The 23,083-nt window shown below is 37.2% G+C and overlaps 1 protein-coding gene across 11 annotated transcripts; it reads right to left on the reverse strand.

Annotated features, from left to right (window-relative positions):
• Positions 1-136: 136 nt before the first annotated feature.
• Positions 137-18,580, reverse strand: PRP39 (Tetratricopeptide repeat (TPR)-like superfamily protein). Of its 11 annotated transcripts, none has more exons than XR_016058875.1 (16): positions 18,118-18,580; positions 13,121-13,221; positions 8,424-8,653; positions 7,875-7,936; positions 7,641-7,773; positions 7,009-7,366; positions 6,583-6,726; positions 5,776-5,928; positions 5,532-5,648; positions 5,102-5,182; positions 4,764-4,913; positions 4,398-4,509; positions 3,963-4,256; positions 853-963; positions 572-665; positions 137-464 (listed from the first exon to the last, which is right to left on the reverse strand). XR_016058875.1 is itself a non-coding variant. In XM_088871212.1 (15 exons), exons 1-15 carry the CDS (start codon positions 18,542-18,544, stop codon positions 445-447), a joined length of 2,475 nt encoding a protein of 824 aa, XP_088727338.1. In that variant the 5' UTR covers positions 18,545-18,580; the 3' UTR covers positions 137-444. The 11 variants fall into 11 exon arrangements, 6 of the variants coding, with proteins under 6 accessions (XP_088727338.1, XP_088727337.1, XP_088727340.1 ...); XR_016058876.1 differs by having other exon boundaries at positions 572-668; XR_016058878.1 differs by lacking the exon at positions 7,875-7,936 and having other exon boundaries at positions 7,641-7,808.
• Positions 18,581-23,083: the final 4,503 nt, after the last annotated feature.

Consider the following 23,083-nt stretch of genomic DNA (forward strand, 5'->3'; position numbering starts at 1 on the left):
TGTGCGTGTCTTTTGGGGTTCTTTTTTCTAGAGATTCTGGGTTCGATCCCCGGTGGAATCCATTTTATTTTTTTTACAAGTAAAATCAGAATGAGAGAGAGAGAGAGAGAGCCTGAGAAAAATAGATAAAAGGATGTAACCAAAAAGAACTCCATGCATAGAAATGACAAAACAATACTAGTTTCTGAAAGGACAATTATCATCACCCAAAATATAAAACTTGCCAATTTACCTGTTCCATATTTTTCATATTTTCTAAAGGGAATTGAAAAAAAAAAAAAAAATGATTACCGATCGGTCCAAGGATATAGGGTACATTGCAACAACGTGATTGCCTCTCTCTCTCTCTCTCTCTCTCTCTCTCTTGTTTCCATCCTCACATAACAGCAATATTAAGACAGAAAATCTGAACCCATATCTCTGCTTCTTGTCGCTCGACCATCGTCACTGAGGTATACAACCGACTGTCATCAAGGAAAGCACTGGTTAGAATGTGTCATAAGCCCACCACCTTAATTTACAAGCGGCAAAATTTGTAGTATTTTTTGAGGATTCCGATCTCAATAATAACCGCTGTAATAAGGCTGAGGAACTGGAGCTTGTGGCTGAGCAGCAGCAGGTGTAAAGGCCGGCGTCGCTTGGGCATAAGTCTGTGGTGTATAAGCCTGCTGACCATTTTCATAATAAAAACAAAAGATAAGAATACCACACAAAGAATAGCAATCAAAACGGATAGTAATAAATTAAGTGAAGAGGAAATGCATTTCAACCACCTTAGAAAGACTTCAAAAAGGGGGGAGGGGAGAGAGAGAAAGAGAGAGAACACGGGAGATAAAAAGAGGCATAGGGTACCTGGACAGGGTAAGTTTGAGTATAGGCACCATAACTAGCAGCCGGTTGTGGAGCTGCAGCAGCTTGTTGAGGCTGGGTATAACCAGCATAACTGTAATTTCCATAGCCAGCCTGGAGAGAGAGAGAGAGTGTTAAGACTAACATAAGAATACAGAAAATAAGGAAAAGAATATGGAAATTCAAAATGCCTCATACCCTGGTTCAATTTTCACGAAACTTGCAGCCAAATTTAACCCTCAAAAGTGTTAGGATATGGCTATATTGGGTTCATATTGATATACATCATTATGGATGTATATGTATATATCTTTTGATAAGGTTAGGTTCTAGAAGATAAAGACCAAATTACTTGGTCATCAAGTTATCATACCATATTTATCTCCTCTAATCTCCTCTAATTGTATGATTATCCTCTATGTATAGAGGTACTTATTGATGTAAACATCCATCCAAAATAGTGATGATGTAGCCAGTTGGGCTTTGGATCCGTATACGTGGCTTCGGACTGAACCACATAAATGTTGTGTTCTCTCTTCTTCTCTCCATTCTCCATTCTATGCTCCCACGAATTCTAATATGGTATCAAAGCAAGGATTTGTTGTGGGTTCGGAACCTTCACCACTACGTTCGCAATCATGCTGGATTGGGCGCGGAGGCGTTAATGGAGCTTGAAACAAAAATAATATTACTTGATATATTCAAAGAGAAGCAACAAAAGAATGTCGAAGCTGGCGCAATTCTTCTACAAAAAGAAACCAACAGAAGGGTCTACAAGTAACAGAGTTCAAAGATCGGCAAAGTTCAAGTTCTTGATGAAGCCATCAGATTTGTTGTTGAATGTTGATGATTTAGATGCCATGCGGGTTTGCTTGCACGAGAATTGCGTGATCGATACTGCTAGTATGATGGTGAAGTTCAGGTTCTTGATGCTGGCTTGCTACACATTCCCAATACTGCTAGTATGATTGTCCACGTGGTTGGCCTCCACAGAGAAGAAGAGATTTTGAAGAAAGATATTGGATACATTAGGGTCCCTCAAAAGCATGAAAAGGCACGATACCTTGATTCGTTCTGTGACGTTGATACTTAACCGTGATGTGGACAAGGACCGTGACATCGATTCATACCATGATACAGATAGATACCGAAACATTGAGAGCTACCACGGTAATTATCGAGGTACCGATGGCTACTGTGATTATGATTTTGATAGGCCTGCGATGTTTGGGGGCCGTGATCGTGATGGTTTTGGTTCCAAAATAATCGATCGTAAGGCATGATTTTGTGATGGGTTTTTCATCATTTTTGTGTTTTCCTCTGTGAAAAAAAAATTGAGTGGTATTTTTTTAAGATGTGAGCTATTGTCTAGAAGTTCAGTTTCATTGGAGATGAGATGAGTACAAATGAAGTCAGCATCTGTAATGTAACCGTTATGTAGACAAGAAAATCCAAATTATATATCAGTCCAACTACTATGCAAAGGGAAGTTATGGGTGATGATCAAGAGTTCCGTCTCCAGACGAGGAGATGAAGATGATCGAATTTCTCGATCCTGGTTGATGAACAAGAGTTCCATCTCCAGATGAGGAGATGAAGATGATTGAATTTCTCAATCATGGTTGATGATCAAGAGTTCCGTCTCCAAATGAGGAGATGAAAATGATTGAATTTCTTGACCTTGGTTGATGATCAAGAGTTCCGTCTCCAGATGAGGAGATGAAGATGATTGAATTTTTGATCCTGATTGGTGATCAAGTTTTCCGTTACTTGATCTCGTTTGATGATGGAGTTTTCCGTTACTCCATCCTGTGTGATGATCGAGTTTACTCTGTCCTATTTGTTTCAGACGCCTATGATTCAATGATTGAGTTTTTCGTTAATCAATTCTATTGGATAATAGAGTTTTCCGTTGCTCCATCATGTGTGATGATTCTTTTCTTTTAGAGAGAGAGAGCCTATAGAAAAAAAAGAAGCCTCTGAGAGAGAAGATCTTCAGAGAAGAAGACCTTAGTGATCATGGATTGAATCACTATTCAAGTTTTTTTTTGGCAACTCTGAGAAGAAAACCTTAGTGATCATGGATTTGATCACCACTCAAGTTTTTTTTTGGCAACTTAGTATTGTTCCAACTCCAGCTGCTTTGTGTCAAAGCATCTTGAGTTTGAGGGGAAGTATTAAGATATGGATATATCAAGTTCATATTAATATACATCATTATGGATGTATATGTATATATCTCTTGATAAGGTTAGATATCTAGAAGATAGAGATCAAGTTACTTGGTCATCAAGTTATCATACTAAATTTATCTCCTCTAATTGTGGGATTGTCCTCTATATATAGAGGTAATCATTGATATAAGCATCCATCCAAAATAGTGAAGATGTAGCCAGTTGGGCTTTGGATCCATGGACGTAAGGCTTCGGCCTGAACCACGTAAATATTATGTTCTCTCTTCTTCTCTCCATTCTCCATTCTATGCTCCCACGAATTTTAACAAAAGAAGTCCAAAGATTTACATTCAAATATTTTTGGCAGCCATACTTTGCCCAGGAACAGTTACTCCAATTTCTAGGGGGGATAGATTTTTGTGAAGGAAAATGTGATTTATTACTTATTAGCAAACATCAAATGGCCCAAGAAGATAAAATAACGCTCTTATCAACTATGACATTGAATAAATATAATTAAAAAAAACTGACATTGAAAAAGAGAAACACAAATCAAATAAAAAAGCACGTTGTTCAAGGTATTTTACACTAGGAGGTAAAGAGCATCCAGCGCTCACAGATCTAAAGAATGATATAAGGCTCTCTCTTGTACAAACACTAGGAGGCAAAAGTATCCAGTGCTCATAAATCTCAAGAATGATAAAGCCCCTCTCTCTCTCTCTCTCTCTCTCCCTCTCTCTCTCTCTCTGAGCAAGAGCTCAAGTGTTTGAATATCTAACGAGCAATAAAAGTTCCCTCCCTCTCTCTATCTCTCTCTCTCACACACACACACACAAAGAGGCAAACGCATCAAGTGTTCAAATATCTAAGGAGCGATAAAAGCTCTCTCTCTCTCTCTCTCTCTCTCTCTCTCTCTCATACACACATATATACAAATACCTGCTGCGAATAGGCTGGATTCCATTGTTGCACTGGGGGCTGAGGAGCCTGTGCCCAAGCTTGAGGCTGCGGCCCATAACCAGCTGCCCATTGCTGCTGGCCATTGGGATAGGCAGACAGAAGTGGAGAAGCAGCAGAGGAAACACTTTTGAGTGACTTTACTTTATCAGATGAAAGACCATCTTGGGCTTGCCTTTTTCTTGATTCTGACATAGTCTTTTGATGTAAAAATAGCTTAGCGTGCCTGTTTTCCGCCTTCTTTATCACAGTTGCATCTCCAAAGAGATCAACAAACTGCGAGTACAGGTATGCCAAAGTTCAATGACACCATAAGCAAAACAGAGAACTTAAAAATAAGGAAACCAAAGGGAATTCAGTAATATCACTTATATTTAACATTAAGAACAAACATTTGTAGTCAGCATCATCTCTTACGGAGTGATGGCAAGTTTAAGCCATTCTTGCAACGTTAGTTGCCCAATTAACATTGTCTTAAACCCAAATCAGGGAATTATAGAGCTCTTCACAAAGTCAGACCACGAACGCACTACAGGGTATAGAAGAATCCAAAGTTACTGGAGTGTGCTGATAGCCGACGGGGTTAATAAGTGGATGATGAGAGAGAGTGGCACTTACCAGAAAGGACACAGCCCATTAATGGATTATGAAGATACCACAATTCATGGAACTTTTGTTTAGGAAGTATAATGTCATCCACTGGACTATATTATACTGTCCCCTTAGAATAAAACTGAGCATCAAGAAAGAGAAACAGTAAAGACAATAACCTCATTCACCTACCTCCAAGAATATGCTAGATAATTCTTCTCTATCCACAGAACTCAGCACATTAGAATCCTCAGCATTGGGTGTTATCACTTTTTCAACAAGCGAATCCAAGTAATCAATTCTCTTTGGAAAAGGCTGAACCGTTTCTAAATGGATAACTGCCTGGAATCCACAGCAAACAAATTCCCAAGAGTTAGCTCCTTAATGATTTTTTTTTTCTCTTTCTTCAACAAATACCATGTCATTACATATCACGAAAAGCAGGCATTATATTCCATTAGAAGTGGACCTTGAAACACTCTACTCATTTTTTAATTACAAAAGCACCAAAGCAAATGAAAGGAACTAACCTCAACAAGGGGCCTGGACAATGGCATGTGTTCAAGGGCTCCAGTTAAAACCTCCCTAGCTTTCTCTGCATTGCCAACAACCTACAAAAGCCCAATATGCATTAACCATAAGGCTACAATCTCCAACGTATCTGATAATAGAGATGATTCCTACATAGGGGGACCTCCACATAGCTAGTAATGTAGAGAACAAGCAAAGAAAAAAAGCAACCACATCTTTCAAAAGAATTTACATAAAATAGTGAAATGAGACAATGGTTGGTAGTAGTTGAAGCCAAAAAAAAAAAGGGTCTCACAAACTTCTTTTTCTTTCTTTTTAATGATCGGTGTCCTTGCTTTTCCTTCTTATTATCATTTCAGTTTAAGACTCTAGGTCTAGAAAACAATTCCAAATCACATAGGCACAGAAAGACCCAAAGACCCAACCTACCAAGTAAAGAAACCGTGCATACTGAACATAAAGGAAAGGTAGAATTTGGGACCGATCTTTTGCTTGCTCAGAAGTTATGGCATCCGTGAAGATGATAAGGGCAGTTTCTACTTGACCCTGCCAAGCCAACCAAGAGAGAGGTTTATGAATTTAAAAAAAGGAGGCAAAGAGAAGAGATAATATTAAAGAATCCAAAGTAATAACAAAGGAAAAGAAATTACGGAAGACATAACATGCTATATACCAATCGATGCTCCATGTTTGCATGCTTTACTAAAGCTTCAATTAGACCAGGTGCCACATCCGAATGTAAGAGTTGGTACTCTGCACGTGCCCCCGAAATATCCCCACTTTGTTCTTTAAATCTAGCAGCAAAGACGTGAATCTCAGGTTGTCTCTGTTGACCAGAATTTCACCAACCATAAGTTATATCATGTATAAAGAAGAGTAACATGATTATTGTACAATAAACTGGTCAAATGCAAGAATAGGATTCCAAGGCAAACCTAAACTTCAGAAACAGACCCTTAATAAACAAATCCATACCCAACGAAATGCAGTAGAAGTACCTTATAGTATAATATAAAAGATGAGCAACTTGGGTTTGATTTTTGTCGTACAACTTAAAGAAGCATAAGCAGGCTGTATTACCCAATTTTATCGTTAGATTGCATCTTGCAAATAATAAAGAAAATTCATAAATGCATATTTACATTTATTAAACATGTGCTCTGGATACGCATAGAGGCACTTGTCTAACCATTTTAAACTTGCATGCCAGTTAACAGCTTGACCTGGTGATATTTAATTTTAAACTAAGCTAAAACATCGAGTGATATTTACTAAAAATTAAAATGAAAAAGAAAATGAGAAGCTAATATGTAAGTAAAATATAATTAATACATGAAGAATATGAAAAGGTAAGCATTTCCAACACAAATAAACCATTGCATGCAGTAACACCTTAAAAGTAAATTGCGCTAAAAAATGATTCATGATTCATGGATGGAGAAAGCAGGAAAAAGAGGTAAATGAGAGGAGGTATGCTTACTTTGACAAAGACTTGGGTGGCCCGAGCAAGTGCATTGCTTGCAAGCTCCATACTTCCACTGGCTTCCATGCATAGAACATAGCGTATCCAATACTCAGAATAGTTAGCACAAGCAATGAGGCATCTCTCATATAACTTGACAACCTGGAAAGGCAAGAAAAAATCACATTAGTTTATAATCAACAGAAAGGCAGCCTGTAGCTTGCAGTCAAGCCACAGCTTACGGGGCTGCAGTTAGAGCTGCGTGAGCAGTTACCGTTGGCCCACATGAGTAAACTATGCCTAGCCAGGCAGTGTATGATATGGCATCCACCACCATTTCTCGACAACAGAGGATGGAGGTTAATGCTAGTTACACCTTTAACTAAGCCAAAGAAACACCCCTCTTGCACATGGAGGGTCATAACAGAAATCATCGTCCGTTACCTTGTTAAAATCATCCCCTCTTTCAATAAAATCAAGGTAGTTATGCCAATTGGCCAGTTGTATATCATCAAGAGGCTTCACATGGAAGTATGGTCTCTTAATGGCTGCCTCAAAGTCGCGAATTTGTAAATCCAACTCTTTAGCTTTCTTGTACATATCTTCCCTTATGGTAATATATTTCTCCAATTCTTCAGATTCACTGAGTGTAGATTTAGGGAACTCTTGCTCCACCCCATCACGAGGACCCTCGCCTTCTTCCCCTCCTTGAACACCAGGCTCAGCACTTGCAGCTGTTATGGCAGCTTCCTCAGCTGTTTGTAACTCAGATAGGGGCCGACTTCCAGCCAGCTCCTTGAAGCTGCAATGGAACACATGTTTTTTTCAATTACTGGGGTGAGATGGAAGTGAAAGTACATATAACACATTGGACAATGGTAAAACATAGCACAGCAAAGAGAGCATGAAACCCAAAATTAGGCCATGTATCCATCACCACCCATCATTTCAGGGTACACAAAGGACTGGGAATAAGTACAACCCACTGGATACGTAGTATGCGTTCCCTTCTAAATAACAGGTATCAATTCCTGCTAAAATATATTATACCATTGCTTGAAGATAGGAGTAATTGCCTGTTAAAATAGCGATCTAGTTGGTTGATGGGGTTCTCCAATATCCTTGTGTAGATCATAGCAAGACGGCTCCACTCCTGTTGGGAGAACTCATACTCTATGTACTTGTCCCAGAAAGGGTAGGATTGATAGTCTGTTCCAACATATGCCAATCCTCGTTCAAAAAGTCTGAAACACCATGAACAGGGACAATTCCCAGTCAACGAAAAATGCTTAAGAATATCAAGAATTTACCATTGTGGATTGAATCTATGCATAATGAGGCCCCCCCTGAAGATCGAGAAGGAAAATTTTCACTGTATCAACATTAGACACACAAATATGCTGCATTTACCTTCCCGACAAAACCATACTATGTCCTTGAAATGGAGCAGGGCATATAGAAGAGAGGCCATCTTAGCCCTTAACTGAACGAGATCTTCCCACCAGCATTTTGTATTGCACCCATATCCTCAAGTGTGTCAAAGTCAAAGGCAGCAATAATACATGGAAAACTACATGACTACTACATATACCTTTTGAGAAAATAGGAAAGAAATGAAAATATATACATAAAAACAAATTAAACCCATGAAGAAAAATAAAAGGCTATTAAACCCTCTCGCCTTATATGTGAGATACCAATACTGCAGGGAGACCAAGAAAAGGTTAGAAAATAAAAAGACAACCTCATAGACATCACCACAAGGAAGTCGACCACCGAGCGAGACCCAACCTGCAAGTCTAAGAATGAATACCAGAGAGATATATAAAATTAAATAATACCCAAAATCATGCATTTACCTTCTAATGGTATCCGGATCCTCATATGTTGATATTGCGAAGACACAATAATGCAACCATATATCCACAGAATATGTCACAGCTTGAACTGCACGTTCATACACTTCTACAACTTTATCAACAGTGCCCAGACGTAGTTCGTGGTCCGCATATTTCTTCCAGTAACCATAGCACAGAGGAAATTCTGCCAAAAAGGTATCGTAAACCTTCTGGATTTTTACTAAGTTGTCCTGAAAAAGGAGGAAATTGTGTTATAGGACCAGAGACTAAACAGCAGGCTATTTCCAACTACAAAGAAGAGAAAGGTTTGAAATTTTTTATTTTCTGTTTTGTTCTTATATATAGTATTTTAGACCTTGGATTAAAGTTGATAATCCACCAAAATGAGGTATGAAAAAAAAATGGAGTTGTCCAATATTGGCACAAGTCAAAAGATTGATAGCAGACCATTCACCTGAAGTATAGTAAGAACATACAGCGAGAAAGCATAGAATTACAACACAAAGTTAAGGAACTGTCGGCTGTCGCTGTCGCAAACCAAGATCTTAAGAACCGCCATTATAGCGTTAACCACAATTTACAAGAGACAAACAAATTGGAGTCAAGTGAACAGAAAGCAGGATTAGGTCAGTTTTCTTCTTTTAATTTCTTTGGTCAATTGGATTTTTAGACCTTTTAAGTATTGATCCACATATTCCAAGATAAAAAATGAACAGGATGGGTTGATATATTATAAAAAGGGGATAAAACAGAAAAGAAAGGCTGCCCAATACAGCAATATGTCAAAAAAAGATTACAGAAATAAACCTCATTAGATACGATACAGAAGTAAACCACTTTATGTCAACCAAATGCAGAATAATGACAATACACCAAAAAAAAGAAAAGAATAAACAGAATGTGCTATTAAGTATGTTGCAAAATATTTTAATAAAGAATGTGGTGTTTAACTGTGTAACCCCAAAACTGAATCGACTGGTGGTAGTAGCCAAGGCTTTGGTAGGTAAATCATACATAAGGTTTTCGCATTATATGAGCCCAACTTAAGCATCCATAATTGAAATATTTAGTAAACTAGATAAAAATACCCATGTTTGAATAGAATATAGAAGACGAACCCTGAAATAAACGGATAAACTGTACAATTCTGATAAAGAATGGTGATCAATGACAGCAATTTAATTGTTTAGTCGTATGGAATTCTATGTACAACTACAAAGAATGGGTTCAAATATACCAGCTACTCCATGAAAGATTCTAGAGAAACAATAAAAATTTGTCCAAAGTTATAGATATGTGGCTCTTCCATAGGTTTGTTTGAACTGCCACTTTTCTACAGTGGAAAATGTTTTAATTTTATAAAGTGTCTTAATCTCTAATTGTCATAAATCTTAATCTAAAGAATGAGTTAATTTACTGTTATCTTAGATTGATAATCCATGAGAATGAGATATTGAGGAAGATGTGGCGTATAAAATTAGAGCTGGGTGGATGAAGTAGAGAAGTGCTTGCGGCGTTTTATGTGATCATCGCATACCAATGACATTGAAGGGGACCTTATATAGGATGGCTGTAAAACTAGTCATGCATTATGAGATGGAATGTAGAGCGGTCAAGAAATAACATACCCTAGAATGAGCATAGCTGAGTTGAGGATGTTGACATGGATGAGTGGCAAGACAAGAAAGGGTAGAATTTTGAAATGATATATCCGATGGAACTTAGGGGTAGCTCCAAAGGTGATGAGGCGAGGAAAAGTAGACTTAGGTGGTCTTGACATATGTGGACAATACATGTACAGTAGGAGGGGCGATTTAGTTCAAGTAGAAGGCTCTAAAAGCTCACGGGGAAGGCCCAAAAGGACATGGATGGAAGTAGTAAGAAATAATACGATAACTTACGGTCTAACTGAGTGCACCCTCGACAGAGTGAAATCGTGGAATAAGATTTGTGTGGCTGACCCCAAATAGTTGGGATAAGACTCAGATGATGATGATGACAATGATGATGTAATCTACCCTTATTCGCCAAAAAGAAGTACCGCAGGGTAAATGAGTAAATATTCTTCCATCCTCTAACAGCCAGATTGATGATAACTATTACGAAGAAAGAAGGCAGTTTTCAATTTAGATCCAAACCATGTGAGATGGGGTTGCAGCTTCATATCAAGGGCGTGCACTAGAGGATCAAGTGCACAAGATAGTTTATCTTAATATGGAGAAAGAAGTTTTGGTATCAAGTAAACAGTTAATTACACTGATGTCATTTGTATGCTATCTCATCATCATGAGTATTCCAAGAAATTCATATAAAAAACCATAAAATTCCTAGTTTCAAACAAAGTTAAGCTATATAAGAATTCTTCGGTAATAGAGATACATAAGAATTAGGACCTTTTGGATTATCATTAACACTCCTCGATAAACTATACAAGCTTATGTACAAAGAACATTAGTCATCATTTCAAAAGGGTCCCATTAAAAAACCGATAAAGCTGGCAAAAGCCAAACTATATGTATTTATTTTTTATATTTATCATGCATCAATGTTCAACTAGATACTACCAGTTGTTACTTTATTTTTTGATCGCAGCACATGATTTTGATAGTATTGTTTCTAAGAGCAATTGAGCACCCCATCAAGCGACACTATCAATGGCAATGAGATGAACAGCCAAGGTATTGAGCATATAAGGCAAGACACAGGGAAGGAGGGAAACACACAGGGAAGGAGGGAAACAAAAGAGGAGAGGAATGAGGAGGGATACATTTGTGCTAATCAATAAGAAAGAAAGAAGGTGCCCTCAGCTGCTCGCTTTTCCTGTGGCACATCGGAACAGCTTCCTCCCATACCCAGTTCCTATTCATATGCTGGAAGCCCATCTCCAGACTTGGGAAAAAAGAAAGATATTTTTATAAAATTATCAATAGAAGCATGTCAAGAAACTATATATTCATAGAATGAGTGTGGCTGAGGATGTTGAGATGGATATGACAAGACAAGAAAGGACAAAATTCAAAATGAATTTATCCGAGGGAACTTAGGGGTAGCTCCAATAGGCGATAAGATGAGGGACAGTCGACCTAGGTGGTCTTGCCATGTGCAGCATCAATTTAGAACAATACCGCTTAGGAGGGGTGACTTCGTTCAAGTAGAAAGATCTAAAAGGACGCCCAAAAGGATGAGGATGAAAGTAGTGAGAAGAGATATCATGACTTATGGTCTAGCTAAGGGTATGGTCCTTGATAGAGCAGAATGGCAGAACAAGATTCCTATAGCCAACCCAAATAGTTGGGATAAAGCTCGGATAATGATGAATCAATAAAATGCATATTTCTAATACCTTTTTAAGTTAACTGCACTTTATAGACATAAATTAAACTTACAAATATATTTTTTTGTACACAAAATTTTTGGTACCTAGAAACTCTCAACAGGTCTTTGCAAAAAGGAGACTACAAGAAATGCCAAAGAAACTCCATCTACTGCAAGTTGATCCATTACTTCATTAGCCTCTCTTCACATATGGTCAGTGGACCTTCTCTTTGTACATTTCTAATAGTATGTGTTTTTCCAGACTCATGAATAATGCAGTACAGCCGCCAAAGAGCTAGTTCATCCACTTTTGATAACTAATACCAGCGTCATAATAATTTATAGCATTAGGAAAGTCCAAAGCACAACAGAATATTGTGAAATGTTGCATTATTCTGTATGCTAAGGTAGTTTTCCACAATGAACATTTCTTCATTGAAGTCACGAACCAACTCAATCAAATTTGACATTTCTATTTACTAATGAAGTAATATCTCTTCAAATGTAATTTTTGATTTTGTTTTGCAACTTACTTTCTCGAATTTTTTATTTTCAGATTTCGGGTAGAGCCCCGGTTATGTGGGATGCCACCCATAGACACATCTTCCTTCCCCCCCCCCACCCCCCATCCCAAAAAAAAAAACCTCTTTCTCTCTCTCCATCATCTGCTGTCTTCTATCTTCTTTCTTACTCATCCTTTCTCTCTCCCATCTATTCTCTTATCGTTAGTTCCTGACTGTCCTCTTTACTTCCAACTGTTCTGTCTCCCAGGCCCTCACCTGTTTCTAACCACAACCTATCTTCGCTTATCTTTTTGTAATCGAGGGTCCTTTTCTTTTTCTTTTTTCTTTTGTTATTAGTATGCTCAGGCTTCTGAGCACCCAACATGCGGATGCCATCACCCACACCTCATGGATTTTTGTAAAACCTAAACTATATCTTAATATGTGGTCATCTTTTATTCAAAAAATAATGCAGTAACATTACCAATGTCCAACAATGAATTCTCATCATGTCTTGCATAATGTTATCAACCTCATAATTCTGGCAAACTGATTGTAAAACTGTGGCCGCCATCGCACACCATCCACCAGATAAAATCAGGAATTCTACACTAATGGCAAGACACATATACATATATCAATTAGCTCTTCCTCAAGAGATAAGATAAATGGCATAGACCAAACAATATCAACAAATAATCATCAGAACAGAGGAGCCATTAAGATAACGTGATTTACTACTTTGATGAGCTAAAGATTGAATAGTAAATATGAATGTAAGATATGCTGACCAGAAACCACCTCACTCAAGAGTAAAATTACAAAGGGAAAATAATCAAGATGCAGGCAAATTAACTACCAAAATCAAAGTCACCTTACCTCAGCCACCTTCTCTGTCTCCTGAATAAGGGAAACCCATGCATTGAAGTCCAAAGAATTTGCCCCAACTAGATTCCACAAGCGATCCTCTTCTGTAGAAACTGCCGCACCAAAAATAATAGAAAAATGTAATGTATGCAATTCCCTTGGTAAACTATTCCTACTCAACCATCAAAAGGATCCCACAAGTAACACAAAGAAGAGACCAGACAAATAATATGGGATCAAGGATTGTGCCATAGCAGGGAGCCACTTGATTTCAATGAGAACATCGAGATTCCAATTCCCACAAATCAATGCTAGACAAACCAGATTCTCTAGTTATCAGATCTATTCACCAGTAATAAAAATACTATAAGAAGAAAAGATGAAGTACAAGATGAAGATAAATATAAAAGAACTCATTAATAAAATCCAGGACAATTCTTAATCAAAACCACACTCCAACATGCCCATTTGACTATAGTGAAAAAGACATGGTCAAAACTGCTAAACTTGAACCCTGACACAAACAATTTCTCCCATGGGAATGGACCATTATTCGCATTTAAGGTTGTTCAATCCCCATCCCATTTAGGAATGTAAAAGGAAACAGCTCAGTCCACTACCCTAATCAAGGGTACAAGAGCTTCTTTTTTATACCCTGCTTATTAAGGAAATGCTTCCAAAATGCTCATGGCCTTATGAGATTAACTGTTTTTCACTAATTTCCAAATAAATATATTATTTAATCAAAATTTTGATTAAATAATATTATCAAAAAAAAATTGACTGACCAAATGTGGCATTTATTATTGTCAATTACACCACATCAGAGTTTTAGAAACCAGATCAGCAGGGTGAACCGACCATCTAGGAAACAAGTCCGAATCGACGATCCAATGGACTCCCTAGTGAGAACAAGTCCAAAAAATAATAATCATAATAATAGAAAATAATAAAAAAAAAAATGTCAAAACCGGTCGATTCCCTGCTCTGACTGTGAACCGGTTTAGTTACCACCAGTTCTCGATTCAGATCAGGCAATTCCAATTTGGATCGCTGGTTTTTCGAAAACTGCACCGCATATCTCTTGGATTGCAATGGATAACTAATGCAATTCTTTTGCTTTTGTCTTTTTATTTCCAGAACCCCAGCCTGCCAAGAAACTCCTAGCCTTCAACTCTCTTAAGTGTGCTTCAAGGAGGTGAGCTCGATTTCTAAAATCCAAAATTTGAGATTTTCCTAGAGAAACCTTAAACCAACTCTCCAAATTTGAAGTATTTCTAGATTTGAATTATTTTTAATTCAAAGCAATGTTATCACAACCCTTCCAGAATGGCCAATCCAAACAGTTGGACCCCAAACCGGGCCTGGGACAGCTCCAACGTGAACACTGAACAGGTAAATCCCATTAGAACTATTTTTTAATTTTTCTAATTTGTGTTTTTCAGACTGTTCAAACCAGTTTGGAACGGACCATAGGCCCCACCAGTTCTATGGCCAGTCCAATCATAATAACATTGATTTGAAGTGCTAACTTGGCTTGTTCAGGATCCATTGGTTATGCCACACACTGTTTACATTTAAAATCTTTGCAATATCCACAGGGATGTGAAAGATGTATCCTTTCCCACTCTCTTGGGCCATATAGCCAGGAAGGAACATTAGGATCTTCTGTAGTCAATAGCATTTTAACTTCTGAGAAATCCACAAATTATCATCTATTAAGCCTTATATCTAAAAGAAAGGCCTTCACTATTACACACAATTCAGGCTTCCCTAATCTATGAAACAACACGTGCCAAATATGATAACACACAGGAAGCAAATATAGAATTTTCATTGCCAACTTATGCAATTCCTAACACATAGCTCATTCGCTTCCTGTTCATATCTGTAGGGATGTGAAGGATGTATCCTTTAACACTCTCTTGGGCCCTATAGCTAGAAAGGAACACTAGGATCTTCATGAATGCGTAGTCAATAGTATTTTAAGTGCTGAATGCCTTCACTATTACACAGAATACAGGTTTTACTAATCTATGAAACAACACTCGCCAAATACGATAACAGCAAACAAATATAAAATTTTCATTGCCAACTTATGCAATTCCTAACACATTGCTTATTCACTTCCTGGTCATTTCCGTAGGTATTTCCCATCCAATTCCAAACTATCAAACTCAACTCCTCCATTACTTCTCAAAAAAAATGCAATAATATGATTATGACATACAATTCCTCTCTTGAACAACAGACAATGGCATGAATACACATTATCTATTGCACAACATCATACATCCATATTGGGAGCTGAATTTCGATGGGAGCTCGAGGGGAAATGCCAGGCCTGCAGGAGTGGAGGGCCTGCAGGAATCATCAGAGCAGTGCAATTATGTCCAGCACTAGTTGTCTACTGACGTATGATTCAATGAAGGTAGAGGCTAGACAACTAGAGCTCCTCATAGGGCATTGGGGTTGACTCTAAGGGGCCATTTGGTTACCCAACAAAGCAGTAAAAGGAAATGGTTTACGTGAAATCCCTCATTTTCGTTGTTTGCGTACGCAACGACACAAGTGCGAAATGGAAGTATATTCCCATATAGGAAATGAAATTTTCACCAAAATAGCTGTGAAATCGATTACGAGGATGACGGGTAATCTATTCCCCATCTAGCCTGATAAAAAATCCTCAAAGTAAAAACAGCACTCGCCAAATATGATAAAGGGAAACAAATATAAAATTTTCATTGCCGACTTATGCAATTCTTAACACATTGCTCATTCACTTCCTGGTCATTTCCATAGGTATTTCCCATCCAATTCCAAACTATCAAACTCAACTCCTCCATTACTTCTCAAAAAAAATGCAATAATATGATTATGACATACAATTCCTTTCTTGAACAGCAGACAATGGCATGAATACACATTATCTATTGCACAACATCATACATCCATATTGGGAGCTGAATTTCGATGGGAGCTTGAGGGGAAATGCCAGGCCTGTAGGAGTGGAGGGCCTGCAGGAATCATCAGGGCAGTGCAATTATGTCCAGCACTAGTTGTCTATTGACGTATGATTCAATGAAGGTAGAGGCTAGACGACTAGAGCTCCTCATAGGGCATTGGGGTTGACTCTAAGGGGCCATTTGGTTACCCAACAATGCAGTACAAGGAAATGGATTTACGTGAAATCCCTCATTTTCGTTGTTTGCGTACGCAACGACACAAGTGTGAAATGGAAGTATATTACCATATAGGAAATGCAATTTTCACCAAAATAGCTCCAAAATCGATTACGAGGATCACGGGTAATCTATTCCCCATCTAGCCTGATAAAAAATCCTCAAATGTGTTGTGTTCAAAATGGGCTTCAGTTTCCTCATCCCGGTAAAGCTCTATTATCTCTTTGTTCTCTCTCCCAGCTCATGCCCAAGTTCCAGGTACCTCTCTACTATTCGGCCCCTCTCTCTGTCCCATTGGGTTTCGGTTCTCTCTTTCTACTGTTGGCCTCTCTCTCTCTCTCTCTCTCCCGTCGGGCTTCTCTATCTATCCTAGGGTTCTCTAGCTCTTTCAAACAACAACCAGAAGAATATTGACAAAAGAGAGAGCAACAACTTGCAAATTGAATCTTTTTCTTTCTATCCAATTTGCGCAAATTTCTCTGTTGTAATTAACTCTTCACCATTTTTAAGGTGATTGCTCTCTCTCTCTCTCTCTCTCTCTCTCTCTCTCTCTCTCTCTCTCTCTCTCTCTCTCTCTCTCTCTCTCTCTCTCTCTCTCTGCTTTGAAGGTTTTCACAAATGGGTGGCGGGGTTGTGAAGAAGCCAATGTGGTTATATCGGAAGGGTTTAATCCATTTGAGTGATAGAGGCACTCAGCTTGTTACCCCAATGGGATTCTTTTTGTCAAGTAACCATTACTCTATCATGGCCTCACATTACTATAGGTGATGCCATTCATTGTCACATATTAGTAAGTGATCATGACAATATTCTCTCTTTGAAAAATGGTGAGGCCATACACTTATTATCGAAATAGTTATAGAAAGAAGAGGGATAAAATTAACCCATGTGGCATATTAGAAAATAAAGTAAATTTAATTGAAATTTTAACCAAAAAAAAATATACAAAAAAAAACACATTACTGTAGATAAAAGTACTGCAGTATTTCCTAACCAAAATATAAGTAATGTATTTCCCAAATTTCTTCAAAACATAGCCAAACAGTAGCAATGTATTTCCCATATTGCATCCAGATGCCACCCAAACAGCAACAATCCATTTTAAGGTAATGTATTATGCCAGTAATGTATTACACTAGCAATGTATTACGCCAGTAATATATTTCCCAGACAATATATTTCTAGGTACCCTAAATGGATGAAGGTAATTATTGATGTGGCTGCCAATGTCACTGCATGGATGAGTCAAAGGAAGGATAGCCACTGAAAAACCTATGTATTTTTACAATAGATGTTTTCTTTCACCACTAGTGGAAAGAGGCAGACGAGGTACCAGATGACTCAGCAAGAAATGGAAATCTGAAAACTTCCCTTGAAGTGAGTTATTAAGACACTAAGAGAGATATACATACAGTGTGTTCTTATATTGGATTCAAATTTCCCTAGGGCCTATATTTGTAAATCTATTTTTCAGTTCAGTGGAGTTAATCTTACCATAAAAAATAAATAAATATACAAATAAATCCAACCATCCATAGATATACTTAAATAAAAAATTAAAGAAAGATTGTTCATCCATAAAAACATGATCTCATTCAAGCAACTTCGATTAAGAAAGTCAAAAAGACATTTTATGGTCATTAATTTTCCTAAACGCACATGACCATTTTCCTATATTCCAAGCTAAGTTTGAGTATGCACGCATCATGTATGGCACGCAAGCACGCACATGCACATGAGCGCATGAGTGCGCACAAGCACACATGCTTACACACACCCACACACACACACATACACACGGATACAGAATTTAAGGGGAAAAAATACCAGGAGCCTCTTCAGTCTGTGGATCCACTACAGCAGCTTGGGTTGAAGACACGCCATTCTCACCGGGTTGGACCTCAGACTTTACAAAATTGTTCATTTCACCTATACCATTAGCACTAGCAGAGGCATACTCAGAAGCTTGCATGGATTCCACTGCCACATCTTCCTGGACAATATTAATAGCCTCGCTCATGTTAGCGATCGGATCATCTGACGCAGGCAGAGAATTTTGATCAACACTCTGTTTATTTCCCTCTATTGAGCCATGGGCATCTGGCATAGCATACCCCCTTTCAGACCCTGAAGAACCACCCAAATCACCATTATTATCATCAAGGGCACCACCATCTAAACCAGCAGAATAAACCATCCCAGAATATTCTGATTGTGTCAATCTTTGATCAACCGCGTAATGCTTGTCCCCCATCTTACTTGTTAGAAGAAAATATGTCGGCAAAGTATGCTGCACCAAAAGAGAGAGGAAATTAATACTAGATGAATGTGTAAGCAACAAATAGAGACACCAATAGACACGTTTGAATGCAACTTGAGGTCTACTTATTCCAACATTAATACAATGTCACTTATCAAAATAAAAAAACAACAAAAAAGAAATCTAAATGCAATTAGATATTGATTTCCCTAATTCACAGTAAAATATATAGAGGAGGTGGGTGGGAGAGTGGGTAAACGAGTCTTCCATTTTCATAATCATGTGTAAGCTACAGCAGATATCCAAATACAATTATCGATTATATCTCTTGATAGTGCATAGGCATACAGCAAGGTAGAGAGAGAGAAAGATAGAGAGAGAGAGAGAGAAAGAGAAAGAGAAGGACAGTGACTTGAGGAGGGTAATTAAGTACATGATGAGTAAGAATAAGCAACAATAAGTACCGAGTAAGAATAAGTAACAATAAGTACCGAGTAAGAATAAGCAACAATAAGTACCCAAATACACCTGTAAATTATAACTACTAGTCTACTACTAATTCTTTGTTGCACACACACACGCACATACACACATATACTTAAAGTATGAGTAAGCAATGATAGATACCCAAATACAATTATGGACTGATTCCCACCTCATAGTTTGCGCATGAACATTTTCAAGTGTTACCAACCACGGTTATGTGATTTATGTCAAAAGATGTTAGTTTGACATAAGTAACCCACTTTACTTATTACAAACAAACTTATCAATAAAGTATACTTCCATGAAAATTTTAAATAACAAAATTTGAAATAATGAAGTGAATGCAATATGAATGCAATATAAAAATTATCTAATCAAAGCAAGTAAAGAGGTGCTGATACCCTTAAGCCACTGCTGTTGATCCACAGTATATCAGTCAATTAACACTCCGGAAATGTTTTGTAATTAACACAAATGTTGTAGAGAAAAAAGATAAAAATTACAAAGCTTTCAACATTTTTACCAGCAACAAATAAATCACTCGATTAGGATTAAATTAAAAAAAATATGCAGTGCAGGATATATGTATCTGTGTGTGTGTGTGCGAGCCTGTGTGTACAACCAAGAAAATGAAACATTTATATACCCCGCGTAAATAAAAACTGATATTAAATATATAACATACCTATCTACTAGTGTAGGTATTACGTATATAGAACAACCTATTTTCACAATACAAGATTTCCATACTACTAGAAGCAATTCCAGCGAGAGATCAATCAACAGGCCAAGGTGCCAAGTTACGAATTTTAAAAAAGAAGGGTGAATGCAGAAGAGATTAAATATGAACTTGCCCAGTAAATTTAAAAAAAAAAAAGTCTTTTTTTACAAAAATGACAGTGAACCCTAACACGAAGATGGTTTAAGAACTGTACAAAAAAACCCACATACTCGAGAAGAAAGCATTAAAGAAGAAAATTGCAACAGATATTGAAAACCCTAAACCATATAAAGCACCTCGATGTTACATAAAACCACTGAAGAAAAATCAAAGAGGATGTGCAGTGTAAGAATGCAAAGAGTTGAGACTTGTATGTATACTTACTTGTGTGAAGCCCTAGGTTAATGCGTAGAGAGAGAGAGAGGTGCCGACTGCAAAGCGTTAAAGTGTGCGTGGGAAAGAGAGAAGGGGGGGGGGGGGGGGGGGGGGGGGGGTAAGGTTTGCTCCCGGCTTTGTAATGGGAGGGAAAAATAGGGCACAGCTTTTACAAACCAGCTTCTCTTACGAGTCTCTTTTTGGTTCTTTCTCCCTTTCTAAGGAAAGTTTATATAGGGTTGCAACTCTAATGGACAGTCCCGCGTAGATAACCCTTTAATTGGCAATTTTGATCTTCATATTAATAAGCATGGAAAAAAAATTAAATTTAAATAATAGTATATTTTATATTAATTATTTATTTTCAAAATTTTTTCGTATTTATTGATTTACTTGTACCGTACCATTTTTAAACTTTAAAATTTTATAACCGATGATAGAAGGTATTTTAAAGCTATCATATGATTTTTGACACCGAAACGACTTCTCTAAATAAATTTACAAGTGCATCATAAACGTCACCCCTTTCTAATAACATGCGTTTAAACGTTTCTATAAGGCCTAGGTTTGAAAATAAAATAAAGCCTCATGTCAAATCCTCTTTCGAAAGGTACTATTGTCAACGAAAATCTTCATGACGGTTCCAAAATCAATTTCCAACACCGACAATAAATTTTGAAATTCAATAAAAAAAAATATACAAATCTTGTGAAACTGTAAACACTTATTTTTAAGGTGAAATGGACTATCTAAATAATTTGTTACAATATACACTATTTTTAGAGTTGAAAATCTTATTTTATTTTATTTTATTTTTTTTATATATATATATATATATATATTGGTTATAATGCTCAAGTTGGGATGATGAATGTAAAATTTTTCCAAGGCTTGAATGGCAATTCCGACGAGTTATGTGGTGAGGATTTAGTTATTTTGATAGGCCCCTCCCGCTTCTCCCACTCTCTCGCACGCTCTATAACTAGTTTTTTGATTGTGCTCCTGCATGATGATATTGTATATGTATTCCCTCGAGCTAGCTAGGCCCATGAGTACAAAGGAATGATAGTGGGCCGGGCCCTCCCTATTCCCTAAAGGGCCGGTCCAGTTATGGCCTTGCCGCGATCATGCCAAAAAAGCTTTGGCCCATGCCAACCATAGCGCTAACAAGGCCGGTCGGCCAAATAAAATTAGAAAAAACAAAAAAAACAAAAACAAAAACAAAGAAAAATAGGTCAAGACTGGGCAACCTTGGCCAAGCCAGGCTTGGCCATACTCTCGGGCCATGGTTGCTTGGCCTTAGCCCATCCCAGCCTTCATGCCATGTTTTGTGGCCTAAGCCTTACATTTTTAGGGTTGTGTTGATTGAGCTGGGTCAGGGCAAGCCACCCTTTGAGTTCGTTTCTACTATGAAACTGTGGTATTCACTTTGAATCACCATATATCAATTTTATTTTGAAAATAAAAAATATTTAGATTTTGCGCTACTAAACACCCAAATTTGACCGTCTAAAATATTTAGATTGTGCGCTACTAGACATCAATTTTATTGGAATGGGGCTGGGTCGTGGTAATAGCACCCCCCATACCTAGTTACCACGTGGTGGTTTACAATCTCGCTTATACTTTCAAAAAGCTAACTCTAATCTATTTGAAAAATAATGTAGTTTGTACATAACCAAAGCTCAAAACAATCAAAATAAAGCGCACCTTCAAATAGTATCGAGAAATGATTTGAAATCTTTGTGATAGCCTTAAAATATACTTTCACCATCAGTTATAAAAATGTAAAGCTTAAAAAATATTGTAGATCGAGCACATCTATAAAATCTTGAAAATTGATGGTCAAAAAATATGTTACAAGATGCACTTTTTACAAAACTTAAAATCCATTTGTTCTCATGTTCGCGCAACTTGATGTTGACATGATTAATTTAGGATATTTAGGCATCAAAACAACCTCTTATGGTGAAATTTTTGAGGTGGGCTCTAATTTGATTGTTTAGAGCATCGACTCCATATAAGCTTTTTCCTTTGAAACAATGGGTAGGGCTCGTCTTTCCCATTGAATTATCCAAAGAAGACAAATAAAAAGAAAAATTGTGATACCTAAAACAATAAGTTTTGCATAGTAGTTTGATAATAAAATGTAAAAAATACATGTCACAGAGTGAGACCTGGGGAAGGTGTTGGGTCGTAGTGGTAGCACCCCCATACCTAGTTACCATGCGGTGGTTTCCAATCTTACTTACACTTTCAAAAAGCTAACTTCTAATATATTTGAAAAAATTGGCAGGGACTTGTTTTCCTAGCTAAATTACCTAAAAATGAAAAGAAAATAAAAAAATGTGAGGTCTAAAAAATTAGCTTTGCATAGTAGTTTGGTAATAAACAGTACAAAATACATATAATGGAGTGAGACTTGGGAAAGGGGCTGGTCCCTATATCTAGTTACCACGTGATGGTTTCCAATTTCACTGACACTTTTAAGAAGCTAATTCCTAATCTATTTGAAAAAATGGACAGGGGCTTGTCTTCCCTACTGAATTACACAAAACAAAATAAAGCCAAAAATGTAAAAGAAAAAGTGTGAGACCTAAATAAATTAGGTTTCCATGCAAATTTGGTAATAAATTAGGTTACCTAAAAGAAAATAAATTAGAAGCCCTATAAATGGTTTATCTTGTAACAATTTTTTTTTAGATGTCTTTTTCAAGAATTGCATACAATATTGCATAAACCAATATTTACCTGTGTCATATTGAACTCTCTCTATCTCTCTCGTTGTTGGAGATTTTTGGGTTGTTAAGTATAAATTATGGTTTAAGTAAGATGTTATATTAGGATATTCACACTATGGAGTAATTTATCATTGCACTCAGCAAATTTAGACACTTCTATATGCTTGTTTTGTATATGTAGTTGTTTTAGTAGATGTATTTTGGTCATTA

This window comes from Amborella trichopoda, chromosome 7 (assembly GCF_054954075.1).
Source record: "Amborella trichopoda isolate Santa Cruz 75 chromosome 7, AtrichopodaSantaCruz75HAP2 v2.0, whole genome shotgun sequence".
NCBI classification, from domain to species: Eukaryota; Viridiplantae; Streptophyta; class Magnoliopsida; order Amborellales; family Amborellaceae; genus Amborella; species Amborella trichopoda.